We start from the raw sequence: 13,149 nt of genomic DNA, 5'->3' as shown, positions 1-13,149 counted from the left end.
TACATGAAGGCCTGCAGGCCTACCAAACTTTTAGAAGTAAACATGAAACACAAGGCACTTTTGAAAAATATTTAACTTTAAGATTATTTAATTATGGCTTTGTAAAATGTCAAATGACAAAACTCTAAACAAAATTTGCTAAGCAAGAAAAAAATTAGCTAATAGTGTTTCAAAACACACAGGCCGGAGGGGGTTGATTTGCTCATATAGATCTGTGGTGTTGAAATTAAATAAAAAAAACTGACTTTATGTAACAAAAGTGGCAATACGCTGTGAGAGTTTGTCACAGATATCTAAGGTTAGCAGGGCGTTTTCTTTTCTTTCAACTCTTTAGGAAGGCTATTAAACACATTCAGATTAAACAGATCAGAATGCATTTATTTTTCCATCACTGTAGACACATTCACTGGTAATTTGTGCAAAGAAGAAATGCCCAATTCTCAGCTTACAAACTGCGTGTGAACAAATTTATCAGATGATCTCTAGCAAGCGGAAAAGGCGGAGTGAAGAAAGGCCTTTAATTGTTCTTTTGGATATTTTACTGTTATTATGTCTGTATAGCATGCTTTTTCTCTAGAAAAAGACCCAGCGCTAAAGGAAAACATGGGACTTCTGTCAGCTTCTGGTTAGTGAGTTTTTTTTTAATAAAACTTATTAACATAAATCATTTGACTGTTTAAGAATCAGCTCTAAAACACAATCCACTGGTCTATTTTATCAGTGTTTATCCTATGTTCAGCCTGGGTTAATTGATAAACTCCACAATGTACTCAGAGAGAAAAAGATTTAGGATTGTAACATTGTTGCATTATATCAATTTTCAGTGCTGTTTTCCTCCCTGTTCACACATGGAGCATTTGTCAAAAATTCTCACTCAGCCGCTGATCTAGAGGTCCAGCCTGACGGCAGACAACACTTCAGGGGGGGAAATTTCACCCTTCGCTGCTCAGTTAAAGGTATAAATTCAACAGGCTGGATACTGAGGAGGCTTCAAGGAGCTAAAACGAGATCTGGATGTTTGCAGTTAAATGGCACCGAATCTACAGACAGGCCTGAAGAATGTCATTTCATTGACATTGACAATAAGAACAGTGGACTGTACTGGTGTGAGAGTCCTGCTGAAAACAAAACAAGCAGCACCATCAATATCACTGTGAGCTGTAAGAACATCATTGTCAATAATGTAGATCCAAATCACACTGATTTAAAGTTAATAGATTTCATTATTAACTTGTGACTATCTCGACAGATGACTCAAAAGATGAAAACACATTTACAGGTATGAAATACATATAATATCTGTTATTGAATTTGGCATTCTATTCTATAACCATCTTAACTCTGTTATAGGATCTTTGGTCTGGGTGTCGGGGCTTTGTATCTTCTTGATTCTTCTGGTGCTTCTTCCTTTGCTCTGGCTCTTATTTCCAGGTTTCAGGTAGAGTACAATTCGTAACTATTTTAACTTAAAATTGGTGGCAAATTTGTATGATCGTACATTTTCGTTCAATCTGATTATGCCCCACCGAGGATTAGATTTGGGGGTGAATCTATTGAAATTACTATATTAATTTTATTATTTTTTTTCCTAAAAAAAAACATTCAAATTGTACAAATTCATAAAAAATCACCAACGTATAAAACTATTACGTTTTTCCCATAAGATTGGGTTGCATATACAGGTATATGCTATATACACACTTAATAGGTTACACTTGTGTCATTTTGAACCTTGCGGGTTAGTAAATAATGACAAATTTAGATTTTTTAAATAGCAGTTTCTTTTAATCAGTTTGTGAAATTAATTTCATTGACTACTTCTGATTTAGATTGCTCTCTGTATCAGATATCTGCAATGTTTACTCATGCTTTTCAGGGAGAAATTGCATGTGTGTCCAAATAGGGCATTCAAGAGGGAAAGAGTCCAACAGGAAATGCCTAAAACCAAGCAGGACGTGACTGAAATCCAGTGGGATCTTCCCTGGATGGAGATGGACAATTTGTTGGACAAGAGCCAAACTCCTGGCAGCTGAACTGTCTACATTTCAAATGTGGATGTTATCAGATTGAAGACAGAAAACAGACACTGTGCTTTATAAAATGAGTCAAGGGTAATATGATAGATTAATATGATAGATTAGATATTTACAGCATATGGAAGTGTTTTCACTCTGAATAATATGTTAGAGCTTTAGATAAAAGGTCAAAGGTCTTTAAGGAATAATTATATCACCTGTTTTAATTACAAAATCACATTGATTTGTTATTTCTGTATGACTCATTCACATATACATAGTAAAAACTTTTGTGAACTGTTAAAGTCCTTCTGCAAAGGATGTAAGGCTGGCAACGAATTATGATTACAGTGACACCTTATTTCTTCAAAAATTATAGATAAATACATAAATAAATAGCAGTGATGAATCATATACATTCAAAACTGACTGTTAACGTTGTGACATTTGATAAACTATTTAATGTCAGTGTTACCATCATAAAAAGTGCACTTAGGTGTTTTGATTGTATTCTTTAAATACTGATAGGTATAATATGACTTCTTATGATATTTAACATTAAAATGATACACTTTGAAAGCAATACACTTTTATGAATACTAAGCATGTTTTTTTTAATTTAACTATCATGTGAAGTCAATGCATTTTAAAATGTTCAGATTTCCAGGACATTTTAGTGTACTTTATTGTGAAATGTGTTAAAATTATATATAAATGAATGCATTTAAAAAATATTCAAAAATATTTCAACTTAAATTCAGATTTATGTCTGTTTTATTCGTTTTGTAAACTGCTTGAACTTATACATACACAAATTATACAGTTTACTCTTAAATTATATTTTGTTAAACTTAAAACAACAAAAAAAGACAGCGATTCATACTGCACCAAAAATAGTCCATACAATTCATGCACTATTTTTTAAGTTATTTAAAGCTTGCATTTAAGTCAAAATATTAAGATGCATCACATCTCAATATCACAAGGGGAACCAGTGATGTTTGCTATCAATGTCATGAAATCTGTCATCATGAAATTTTAAATTGAATAATTCCAAAATGCCATAGTACATTATGTAGTAAGATTAGCATCCAAATTGAGATTCACCCAGCATGGGTGGCTATTTATAATAATTCATTCCCTCTTCCCCCACCTCTAACCTTCTGTCTTCTCACTCCGACATGCCTTCTGCTTTTCTGGAGATCTGGCTTACCAGCAGACAACACTTCAGGGGTGAGCAGCTTTCCCTTCGCCGCTCAGTAAATGATGCTAACCCAACAGGCTAGATGCTGAGGAGGCTCCTTATAAATTAGCATCAACATCAATTAATAAATGCTGTGAAACATATTCATTATGATGCCTAATGCATTAAAGGTATCAGTTTCCACCCAAAAATAGAAAATCCTGACATCATTTGCTCCTCCTCATGTCATTCCAAAACTGTAGGAATTTCTTGTGTGGAACACAAAAGAAGATATTTAAAGGAATATCGGTTTCCATCAAATATGGACAAAAAAGTACTATGAAAGTCAATGGGACACTAAATTGTTTGATTACCAACAGTTTGGAATGGCACGAAGGGGGTGAAAGATGCAAAAAAATTTGGGGTGAACTATTCTTTTAAATAATGTTAATGAATTTAACCTTTTTGTAAAATGATAACAGTATATCCATATTTTATACATTTTACAAAACTCTTAGAATGGAATCTTTATACACTGCTAATTAAAAGATGATTCTGTGTTTTTATTTATTTAAATTTATTTTTATTTTATTTACAATATGACACTAGAGTTTGTCTTTGTAAGGACTTGTCATCACTAAAGCAGGATCTCAGGCATGTTTTACACATTGTCACCATCACAGACACTGTTCTCCCTGGTTCTCCAGGGCAGCTCCTGGCTACGGGCAAATGAAGTGAAAATGTTGTCTCATGTAATATTGAGTACCTGGAGCTGTCACCTCAAGGATTGCATGTCCTGGTTTTGTCTGGCTTGTCACAAACAGGCTTTCTAGTGGACATGCTCCAGGCATTGATGGACCTGACTTAGAAGTACATTTCTATACTATACTTGGCCATTTTACTTTGTACAAGGAAAGAAAGCAAAGGTGAGTCATACAGAAAGAAAGAAAGAAAGAAAGAAAGAAAGAAAGAAAGAAAGAAAGAAAGAAAGAAAGAAAGAAAGAAAGAAAGAAAGAAAGAAAGAAAGTATAAACAAACAAATAACTAAATAAATTTATTTAACAAACAAAAAAACCTTTGCCAGGAGTCAAACTCAATTACCCAAAGTAACTCTAGAGGGCAGTATTTCTTTACATTGCCCTAATGCATTTTTTAAAACACCAATTCACCCAATAAATTCAAATTAAATCACTACAGTCAACAGTAAATCTGAACCTGAAACAGTATTTTTAAAGACAAAAATGTGTAATTGTGAAAGAGTTCAAATTTGGTTCTGCTATTTGAAGATTATGTTAAAATATGGTTGCTGTAGTTTAAACAGAATTAAATAAAGGACAGTCAAAATTCTCATTTAGAATGTCCATATATTCATGCATGATGTTGTTTTCTTTCTGTTTTATGTCAAGTCAAGTCAATATTATTTATATAGCGCTTTTAACAATGCAAATTGTGTCAAATCAGCTTTACATCGGCTTGATATAAAGCTGGGTGGCTTTACATAAGTTTTACAGTATTTCGACGGGCAAATAGTTTGTCGAAATAGTGTCATTCTCCTCTGGCCAGACAAAATCAGTAGTTTAAATCTAGGCTAAAGCAGAGTCAGATTGTGCAAAGGACTCATCTGGTTATGTATTAATTAGTGTTGCAAGCATGCCTAATTTTTCTTTATAAAGGATGTGATATTTAATGTCACTAACATATTTATTGAAGTGCATAGCAATTGCACTTTTTTTTCTTTTTTTTTTTGGGACCTATAAGCTCTATCTTTCTCTCTCTTGTGCTTGTGTTTTAGCATGCTGCTGGCTGACAGACGATCAGCAGCCAGTGAGGGAGGGGGTCTGACCGACCGCTACAGTGCCCTGCCTGGCTTCTCCTGCTAGTGACTGGCAGTTTGAGAGGGGCACCTTACTGCCACACACTGAAAGCACAATAAGCATTTAAACTTTGCTCTTTCATAGACCAGCCAGACATAAAAAAAACAAACAAAAAAAACACAAAATTACTCATTTTAAAAATTATATAATTTTTTCAGCTCTAAATTGAAACTATAACCGTTTGATAATAAAAACTATAGTAGTATCATAATGATTCTAAAATATTCCGTTTCAAAATCCCTTACTGTATGTTCTACACATATACCGTGATAATATGGTTATACCCCAACACTGCATTTTCAAATGTCTTTGGACAAGGAGTCATTTGTGCATGTACAAATGCAATTACACAAACACACCAACCTCAAAGGGCATCTCAACTAGACTGAAATGTGGAGTCACTTTCACATAATTCCTCCCTTGGGCCACTTTATAGTTTCTGCATTTCAACCATGATTGCCAGTGAGTCACGACTGCCTGATCGGAGATTTTGTCTGTTTTTCTTGTTAAAATAAAGTCTGGGAGACTAATTAAACCAGTTTAAGCCACCTCAGACCTGACTAAGCAAGCTAAGACCAGGTTTAACCAGGTAAAGCCTTGGGTTTGGCTTTTTATTTTATTTTTAATTTTTTAGCAGTTTGAGTGCTCAATAAATATCTGTGTTCAGTCTTATTTATTTATTTTTTATTTCCTTTGAAATAGCATGCACTGATAAATAATGCACCAATAAAACCAGGAATATGTCTTAAACAACTGGAATCAATTTTAAATTCTTTTTTCCCTGTTTTGGAGGACCAATAAAAACCTCTAATATATTAAGTTCATTACAAATATTGTAAATTCACAAATCAAATGCTTCCAGAACATGTTTCTTTCATGCAAACCAGGACCGACTAGAGCACAAGTCATAATAAGGTAAGGTTGGTATCAGACGTAAAGTACAGCTATATGACTGCTCCATTTTAGACCGTTCTGTTCACATTCACGACAGGTGAGAGAACGGATGACGAGACCTTGCTGAAGTTGCCATGGTGATCTATGCACTGAGCAAATGAGTGAACGAGGGAGGTATCTAAATTTGCTGATGTCAGTACAGTATAGACACTCTTATTTCATCATGCTTTGGTCTCTCCTCACCCAGCTACATTTCAAACAGTGTCACCAACAGTGAGCACTATGCCACGCTCCAGAACCGTACATATGGCCTCAGAGCAGGAGTCCTCTGTGACAAGCTGTGCAAAACCCCAACACTTGGACAGACTCAAAATAGTACAAACTGGTTTAATTCAATGGTTGGTTTCCATATTTAAAGTGGAAATTCAAGTTTCTATTATTGTTGGATTTGTAGACTGAGGACTGATTGTGATTTGGTTGTAAGCACAAGACAGTGAGCTGAATGGTGAAGGTATTGTAATGTTCAGACCAGCAACATGATTGTGGGTGCGATATTGCTTTTGTACATTGTTCAGTTAACAGGTACTGAATAACTTACATTTTAGACACAATATTGCCTTTTCTAACATTCTGTTCTTTCTTAGTCAATAAAAAGGATTCCAAATGAATTCCATAAACAGAATTAACATTTGTGCATCTCCGACCAACATAGAGAAGTGGTGATTTTTTCCTAAATGAAGTGATTTTGAATGAACTGGTTGACTGAATTATTCAATGACTCTCATAAAAACAATAATTTGTCTCACTCTTCTGGTTTAATGATGTAACCTGCAGACAAAGACACTTAAAATATCAAACTCACACATTCTAAAAGAGAAATCATACTGCTTTTTTAAAAATGACAGTATCACAATTAAGTAAAAAATAAATGAATATAATTAGTATGTTGCCAATTGTTTCATGTTTCATGTCTTGCATAATAAAAATAATGTAGAACATGAAAAACTGCCAATTTATCAAATAGATTTCAATCCTGTAAGAGTAATTTATAAAATGCAGAACATTTTTGTCCCCATCAACACTTTTGTTCGGGGTTGATTTGTGATTCAATTTTAAGTACAAAAGCTGAATGGCACAGGTACAGCAATTATAAAAGTACTCAATAAACAAGACCTGTGATACTATTAACTGATTAAACTATTAAGTAACTTATATTTTAGATACAGCATTGCTTATTACTTTGGCAATTTGTTCTCCGCCAACAAAAAACAAATAAAGCCACAACAGAATGACATTTGTGTACAGTATTTTCGATCAACACACAGTAGTGGCGATTCATTCCTAAACGAATTGGTGTTTTTGACTAAACTGGTTGATTGAATGATTCAATGACTCACTCATAACGACAGTCACTTGTCTTCCTCTACTGGTGTAACAATGTAACCTGTAGCCAAAACCACATCAAATATCCAACCCACAATTTCTAAATGTTTTCCATATTTTGTATCATGTTTAACATGAAAAACTAACTATTTGTCAAGAAAGATAATTATTTTTAAAGGCTTTGACGCCTTTATCTGCATTTATTTGTATAATTCTTCCCTTTGTTTATTTCTCCATCCACAAATTAGTGCCTAATTCTCTTTACTTGGTTCCTGGTATGTAACATTGCTAGCCATTATTCTAGAAACTCACCATAAAGTTCAGACAGGAAATGAGAGGTACTAATTGTAGCATGAAAATAAACGATTACTTTGTTTAAACATTGGGCCCCTAGGATAAAAGGCTGTAAGTGTTTTCCTTCATGTCTTTATCTCACCATAAATGGAGCAATTTATTTCTGGCCTTTGTGGACACTCATGTAGTGTGTAGACTGGTGAAATGTATGCAAACTGATGTTGACCCATAACCAGCCGGCACACATTCGACACTGTGTTTGTGCGTGTTTATTAGATGAGATTCCACAGGCCACTCTCCACATCTTTCATTCATCCTCCCCTTATTTCTGCCCATCCAGTGGAATATTTCTAATCATCCTGTCTCTTCTTCTCCTTCCAGTAATCTTTTCAGTAGAGTTAATGTGCTGTGTATATGAGAGGCACTGCTCCCCTGATTATATGTGGTCAGTGACATTACAGAATTATGAGTGGTTTCAAGGGCATGGAGAGAGGAACAAAGAGATGAGGAGAGAGGAAAGAGGCACAATTATGGAATGAAAAAAAGCTTTCTAGAAAAGAGAGAAAATTAATTATTAGAATGAAAATGAGGGTTTAATTATATGGAGCTACTGGTACATTCCTTATTAAATGTAACTAAACATATTCTGATGCTGTGAGATTGTTGTTTTCGTTCTGCAAGGTTACACGAAATCCAATTGTGGTAATTACTGCACTTCCTCCATTAGTAACGTGTGAAACTTAAAAATAAGTAAAAATAAGTATTAAATATCAGCGAAGATCTCAGAGGACTGGTAACCCAAATACAACAAAACCCATTTTCATGAAAAGAAGTTGGTGCTTAACTACTTAATAAACAAAGAGGTATTCCCACTGACAACAATTTGCATTGACAAAGCAACAGAAAAGCAACATTCATTTTGAACAAGTTGTAATTTTCTGGTGTTTTTCATGTGGGCAGCACACCATATTTACAGTATATGGCCAGTTATACAGCCCACCAATGACCTAATGACCTCCAGCTGTCAGTGTGAACAAAGTGTCACACAAGGGTGGACTGGGGCTAAAAAGTGGCCCTGGACTTTCTGGCACAGAGCGGCCCACAGCTGGTCCGCAACACACCACACCATAAACCCACCAGCTAACATATATAACAATTCAGAAATAAAAATACTATCTATTTTTTTTATTATTATTATTGAAATTATTATCATTAACATTTATGAATGACTGGCACTTTTTTTTTTTTTTTTACATTATAATCAGTCTTTTCCGGTTTATATGACAAATAGTAAATCATTTAGAATAATTTTTACACATCTTTTTTAGAGGGACAGTTTAATATCACTAATGTTAAATATAATATCAGTCCACAATGCTCTGCTTAAAAGACTTGGAATGTAGTGCAGAATGTGGACTGTTTTTTATGGTGCCTTCCTATTGGTCCTTCAGAAATCATTCTAATATGCTGATTTTCTGCTCAAGAAACAGTTCTGTTGAAAACAGTTGTGCTGCTTCATATTTTTATGGAAAATGTGATACATTACTATTTAGACAGGGTTATATTAAAAACATGTACTTTTATTCAACAAGGTTACATTACATTGATTTAAGTGACAGTATAGTTATTTATACTTATTACAAATTCATTATATTTCAAATAAATGTTGTTCTTTAACTTTGTATTCACTAAATAATCATGAAAAAGCTGAAGTATCAGAGTTTCCACAAAAATATAAAGTGAAAACAGTTTTCTGTATTGATAATAATGAAAACCATTAGTAATAGGTTAATTGATCACAAATAATTACTGATAATAATTAGGCAGCAAATCAGCATATTTGAATGATTTCTGAAGGAACATGTGACACTGAAGACTGTAGCAATGATGCTGAAAATTCAGCTTTGATCACAGAAATAAATTACTTTTTAAAATATCTTTCATAGAAAACGTCTTTGGTTACGTATGTAACCCCAGTTCTTCGAAGGAACTTCAGTCAGCTGACGGAGCGGCTCAATTGATGCAGATCTAAAATGGGACGCAATCCTCCATCCTCCTTGGAACTATGAAGTACCGGCTGTAGGACCCGGACTCTCTTTCGTGAGGAGGACCACCTCGATGGCCTCCTACCTTAAGAGAGAATCTACCTCTTGTTCCATTACCAGAGCCTGTTCGGGGCCCACTAATGTGGTATTCACCCCATTGAATTGAGGCGGATGAGAACAGAACTGGAGTCTGTAGCCTCTCTCTACAGTGCGCAGGACCCACTGAGACACATTTGGCAGTAGTTCCACGCTGCGAAATAGTCTAAGGGAACCAGTCTCTCGAGACTGGCCTCTGGTGTATTCAGAGCGGCCCTGGAATGGCACACCGGCAGGGAACAGCCGAACTAGCTGTCTCAGCTCCGCTACAGTTCCGGGCGGAAGAGCCTGAGATGTGTGCTCGCTGGAGACCGCTTTGCCCTGGAACACCATATGTGGCAGGGTTAGCAGATCGATCTCCTGAGGGCACTGGGCGAAGACGAGCACCGTACGCTGCGGTGATCGTTGCTCTACCCCAGCGGGGCTACCCTCATAAGCCCTGATCCACTCACATGACGGCTTCTTGGCCGAAGACCTCTTCGCCTGCTTGGCTAGGAGGTCTTTGACCGCGCACCCTTCTTACTGCCCCAATCCCGCTTCCGCGGGGGTGAGCTTGCCTATACGAGGAGCCAGCACACGGCAGGGGCTGCTCTCGCCCAGCAGCCCCGTGAGCTAGAGAGCGGCAAGGGAGAAACCGCTGGAACGCCGCCGCCGCCTGCCTCCCGTCACCGAAAAGGCCAGAAGGCAAAGTGGGGCATCCAGAAGGAAGACCCTGTCCCGCCATCCATTGGTCAGATTTCATTTGTATTCAGAGCCGGTCACGCTGAAGGCGTTCCCCAAAGCATCTCTGGACGCAGCTCGAGTTCCTGAAGAGGAACCAATATTACACCATACAATATTACAACAATAAGTGTAATATTTCATATTATTTATTTGATCAAATAAATTACCAAATAAATAAAAAGTCTTAATTATTTCAAACATTTGATCGCTAGTGTGAATATAAAATAATGCATGTGAACTAGCAAATTATATATTTTTATTAATATAGCCTATATCACTTTCCTAATCACAGCACTTGAAAGCGAAAGTCTTCAGATTTGCAATGTTCTAGAGTAAGTTTGAGAATATTTTACTTTTTTTTATTATTCTTAGTCAATTTGACAACACACATGCTGCAAATGCTCACAACACAACCAAACAACGCACTGCAAATTAAATTTATTTGGTTGTATTGTGAGCATTTGCAGTGTGTTTCTTTATTTGTTCTTTATTTTATTAAACAGGTTTACCAAACAAGCCAGGCTTATTTCAGTTAGTCTGACTTATTTTGAACCAAATCAATTGACAATAAGTCAGGCTAACTTAAATAAACCTGGCTTATTTGGTAAACTTGTTTTATGAAACAGCCCCCTGGTGGTGCAAATACTCACAACATTTGTTGGTGCAAATGCTTACATTTGTTGAGCAGGGCTGGAGACGGGAGAGGAATTGTGAGTGCAACACTCTCATTGGTAATCTGTAAAGATGAATGGTGCTTTTCCTGCTGCCCTGCATCTATTAAGCTGCCTCTAACTCTGCTGGGCTTTAGACAGACTGAAGTGAATTATGAGGCATGACCAACACAATTCACAATGAGACAGAGCAATAACTTCACATGACTGTTACACTGTGTGTCGAGCATTCTTTTCTACCCTTTCATTTTCATTCCCTGTCTTGTTCTAAGTTGTCTTACATCACTTTACATAAATTCAGTCCCATTCTCTTCCCACTTCAGTTGTGTTACCTGCGATACTCCATTTCTTGGTTCAATTCTGTGGTCAACTTGAGCTGTGTGAGCTGTGAGCTGCATTTTAAAATTTAAGCTGTCAGAACACACCTGTCTCTGTCAAACTTTGGGACTTTTTTTTTTTATTGCTCATGTTTGCATCTGTTCTGTATAAAATGATAATATTCATGTTAATATGGGCCCCATATACCTCCTTGGCCTACTTTCAACACAAAATGTTGTCTCATGATCACTGATCAACGTTGCCACTGATCTGCTATTTCTTCTCGATTTAACCCATAACATTTTGTTGGTATAAGTTATGAATAAATGTATTTAGGTGGATTCAGCAATATGCAATCATTTTAATATTTTTGTTTTGAATAAAAAAAAAAAAAACAGTTAAATTAGATTTTATCACTTTTTGCTTACCATTTTTTCCTCGAGTGGATCATGGATGATAATTCCACTGTTCATATACAGTACAATACTAATTCAGTTGTTTGAAATTCACTATAAAAATGTTCAACTCAGTTTATGGTTCTGTTCAGTTTATGGAACAAATAACTATAAAATTTCAGTTGCAACATCTTTATTTCTGGAAAATTGAATTTGTTTTCCAGTATAATGTTAAAGTCTAATATGCATGTCTCTCTATATCCGTCCCTGACTCTGTAACAGTGCCACTTGTCATGTCCTCGCTCTTGTAACACACGACTTAACACATCTCATTGCTGCATTGTCTCTGGAGAATAGATAAATGGGCCGTTTTCACTTGCCAGTGTTGCTCAGGGCAACACATTGTTAATGGCAACAATTTTCTGAGGCAAGAGGTCATGTACGTGTCCACAGGAACATGCAGTACACGAGACAGATGACACATCTTTTCGTCAGATGCTTTATTTGTGTCTTCTAGGCTCTGTCACATTCAGATTCATCAGTTTCTCAATTACCACATTCCTGGTCATTGGTTTCTATAAAAACAATATTACTCACCCCCACTCCTCTTTGGCTTTATGGAAAATATATGAAGCTGCAATTACTGTACTGTTTAGACTGGTACAATTAAAATACTGATGATTATATTGTTTTAGTATTGCACAAAGGACTTTTCACCTTTCACGTTAAAAAAAAATATTTGATTAAAACAGTCATTATTAACAAGAAGAGTTCATTTCTATAATAGGGAGCTACAATATTTCCATTAGTTTCATTGACACAACTGTGCTTTATAACCTTTTTAAACACTTCACATAATTACACAGAAGTCATTGTCTGAGTTTCATAATCCTACCTGCTAATTACTTTGTTACATTTCAGGTTAAATTGTTCTTAAGAGTACACAGTGCCAGCTGTCTGTAGTCTGATTGTACTATGTACACAGCCACAGAGTTGCTACCCTTTCAGTCTATCAAAATTCATTTCCTGACCTTTTCAGTAGAATATCAAATGTCCATATTTTTTTCTTCTTTTGTAAGACACTTTCAGTCAGTGGTGTCAGTCAAGGGCCCATGTATCTCTATAAACTCCAAGCTCCTCTGCAAGGCTTTCCTGTAGCTCAAATAGTAGAGCATGGCACTAACAACGCCAAGGTCATGGGTTCGATTCCCAGGGAAAGTAAAAACTGTAACTTGAATGCAATGTAAGTCGCTTTGGA

The 13,149-nt window shown here is 35.8% G+C and overlaps 1 protein-coding gene across 2 annotated transcripts; it reads left to right on the top strand.

Annotated features, from left to right (window-relative positions):
* The first annotated feature begins 512 nt into the window (after nucleotides 1-512).
* Nucleotides 513-3,768, top strand: LOC306878968 (uncharacterized protein). 2 transcript variants are annotated; one of them, XM_079431606.1, is made up of 5 exons: nucleotides 513-625; nucleotides 825-1,160; nucleotides 1,250-1,279; nucleotides 1,351-1,438; nucleotides 1,877-3,768. In XM_079431606.1, the coding sequence occupies exons 1-5, from the start codon at nucleotides 604-606 to the stop codon at nucleotides 2,031-2,033; spliced, it is 633 nt and encodes a 210-aa protein (XP_079287732.1). In that variant the 5' UTR covers nucleotides 513-603; the 3' UTR covers nucleotides 2,034-3,768. The 2 variants fall into 2 exon arrangements, with proteins under 2 accessions (XP_079287732.1, XP_079287733.1); XM_079431607.1 differs by having other exon boundaries at nucleotides 532-625; nucleotides 879-1,160; nucleotides 1,877-2,768.
* Nucleotides 3,769-13,149: the final 9,381 nt, after the last annotated feature.

The sequence above is a fragment of the Barbus barbus genome (assembly GCF_936440315.1).
Source record: "Barbus barbus genome assembly, chromosome: 13".
Lineage (NCBI taxonomy): Eukaryota > Metazoa > Chordata > Actinopteri > Cypriniformes > Cyprinidae > Barbus > Barbus barbus.
This window is presented reverse-complemented; position numbering and strand designations above follow the sequence as displayed.

Coding starts and splice junctions, on each gene's coding strand:
- LOC306878968 (XM_079431606.1), top strand. CDS start 604: ATGGGACTTCTGTCAGCTTCTG. Junction 1,161..1,249: donor CATCAATATCACTGTGAGCT/GTAAGAACATCA, acceptor CTATCTCGACAG/ATGACTCAAAAGATGAAAAC. Junction 1,280..1,350: donor AGATGAAAACACATTTACAG/GTATGAAATACA, acceptor ACTCTGTTATAG/GATCTTTGGTCTGGGTGTCG.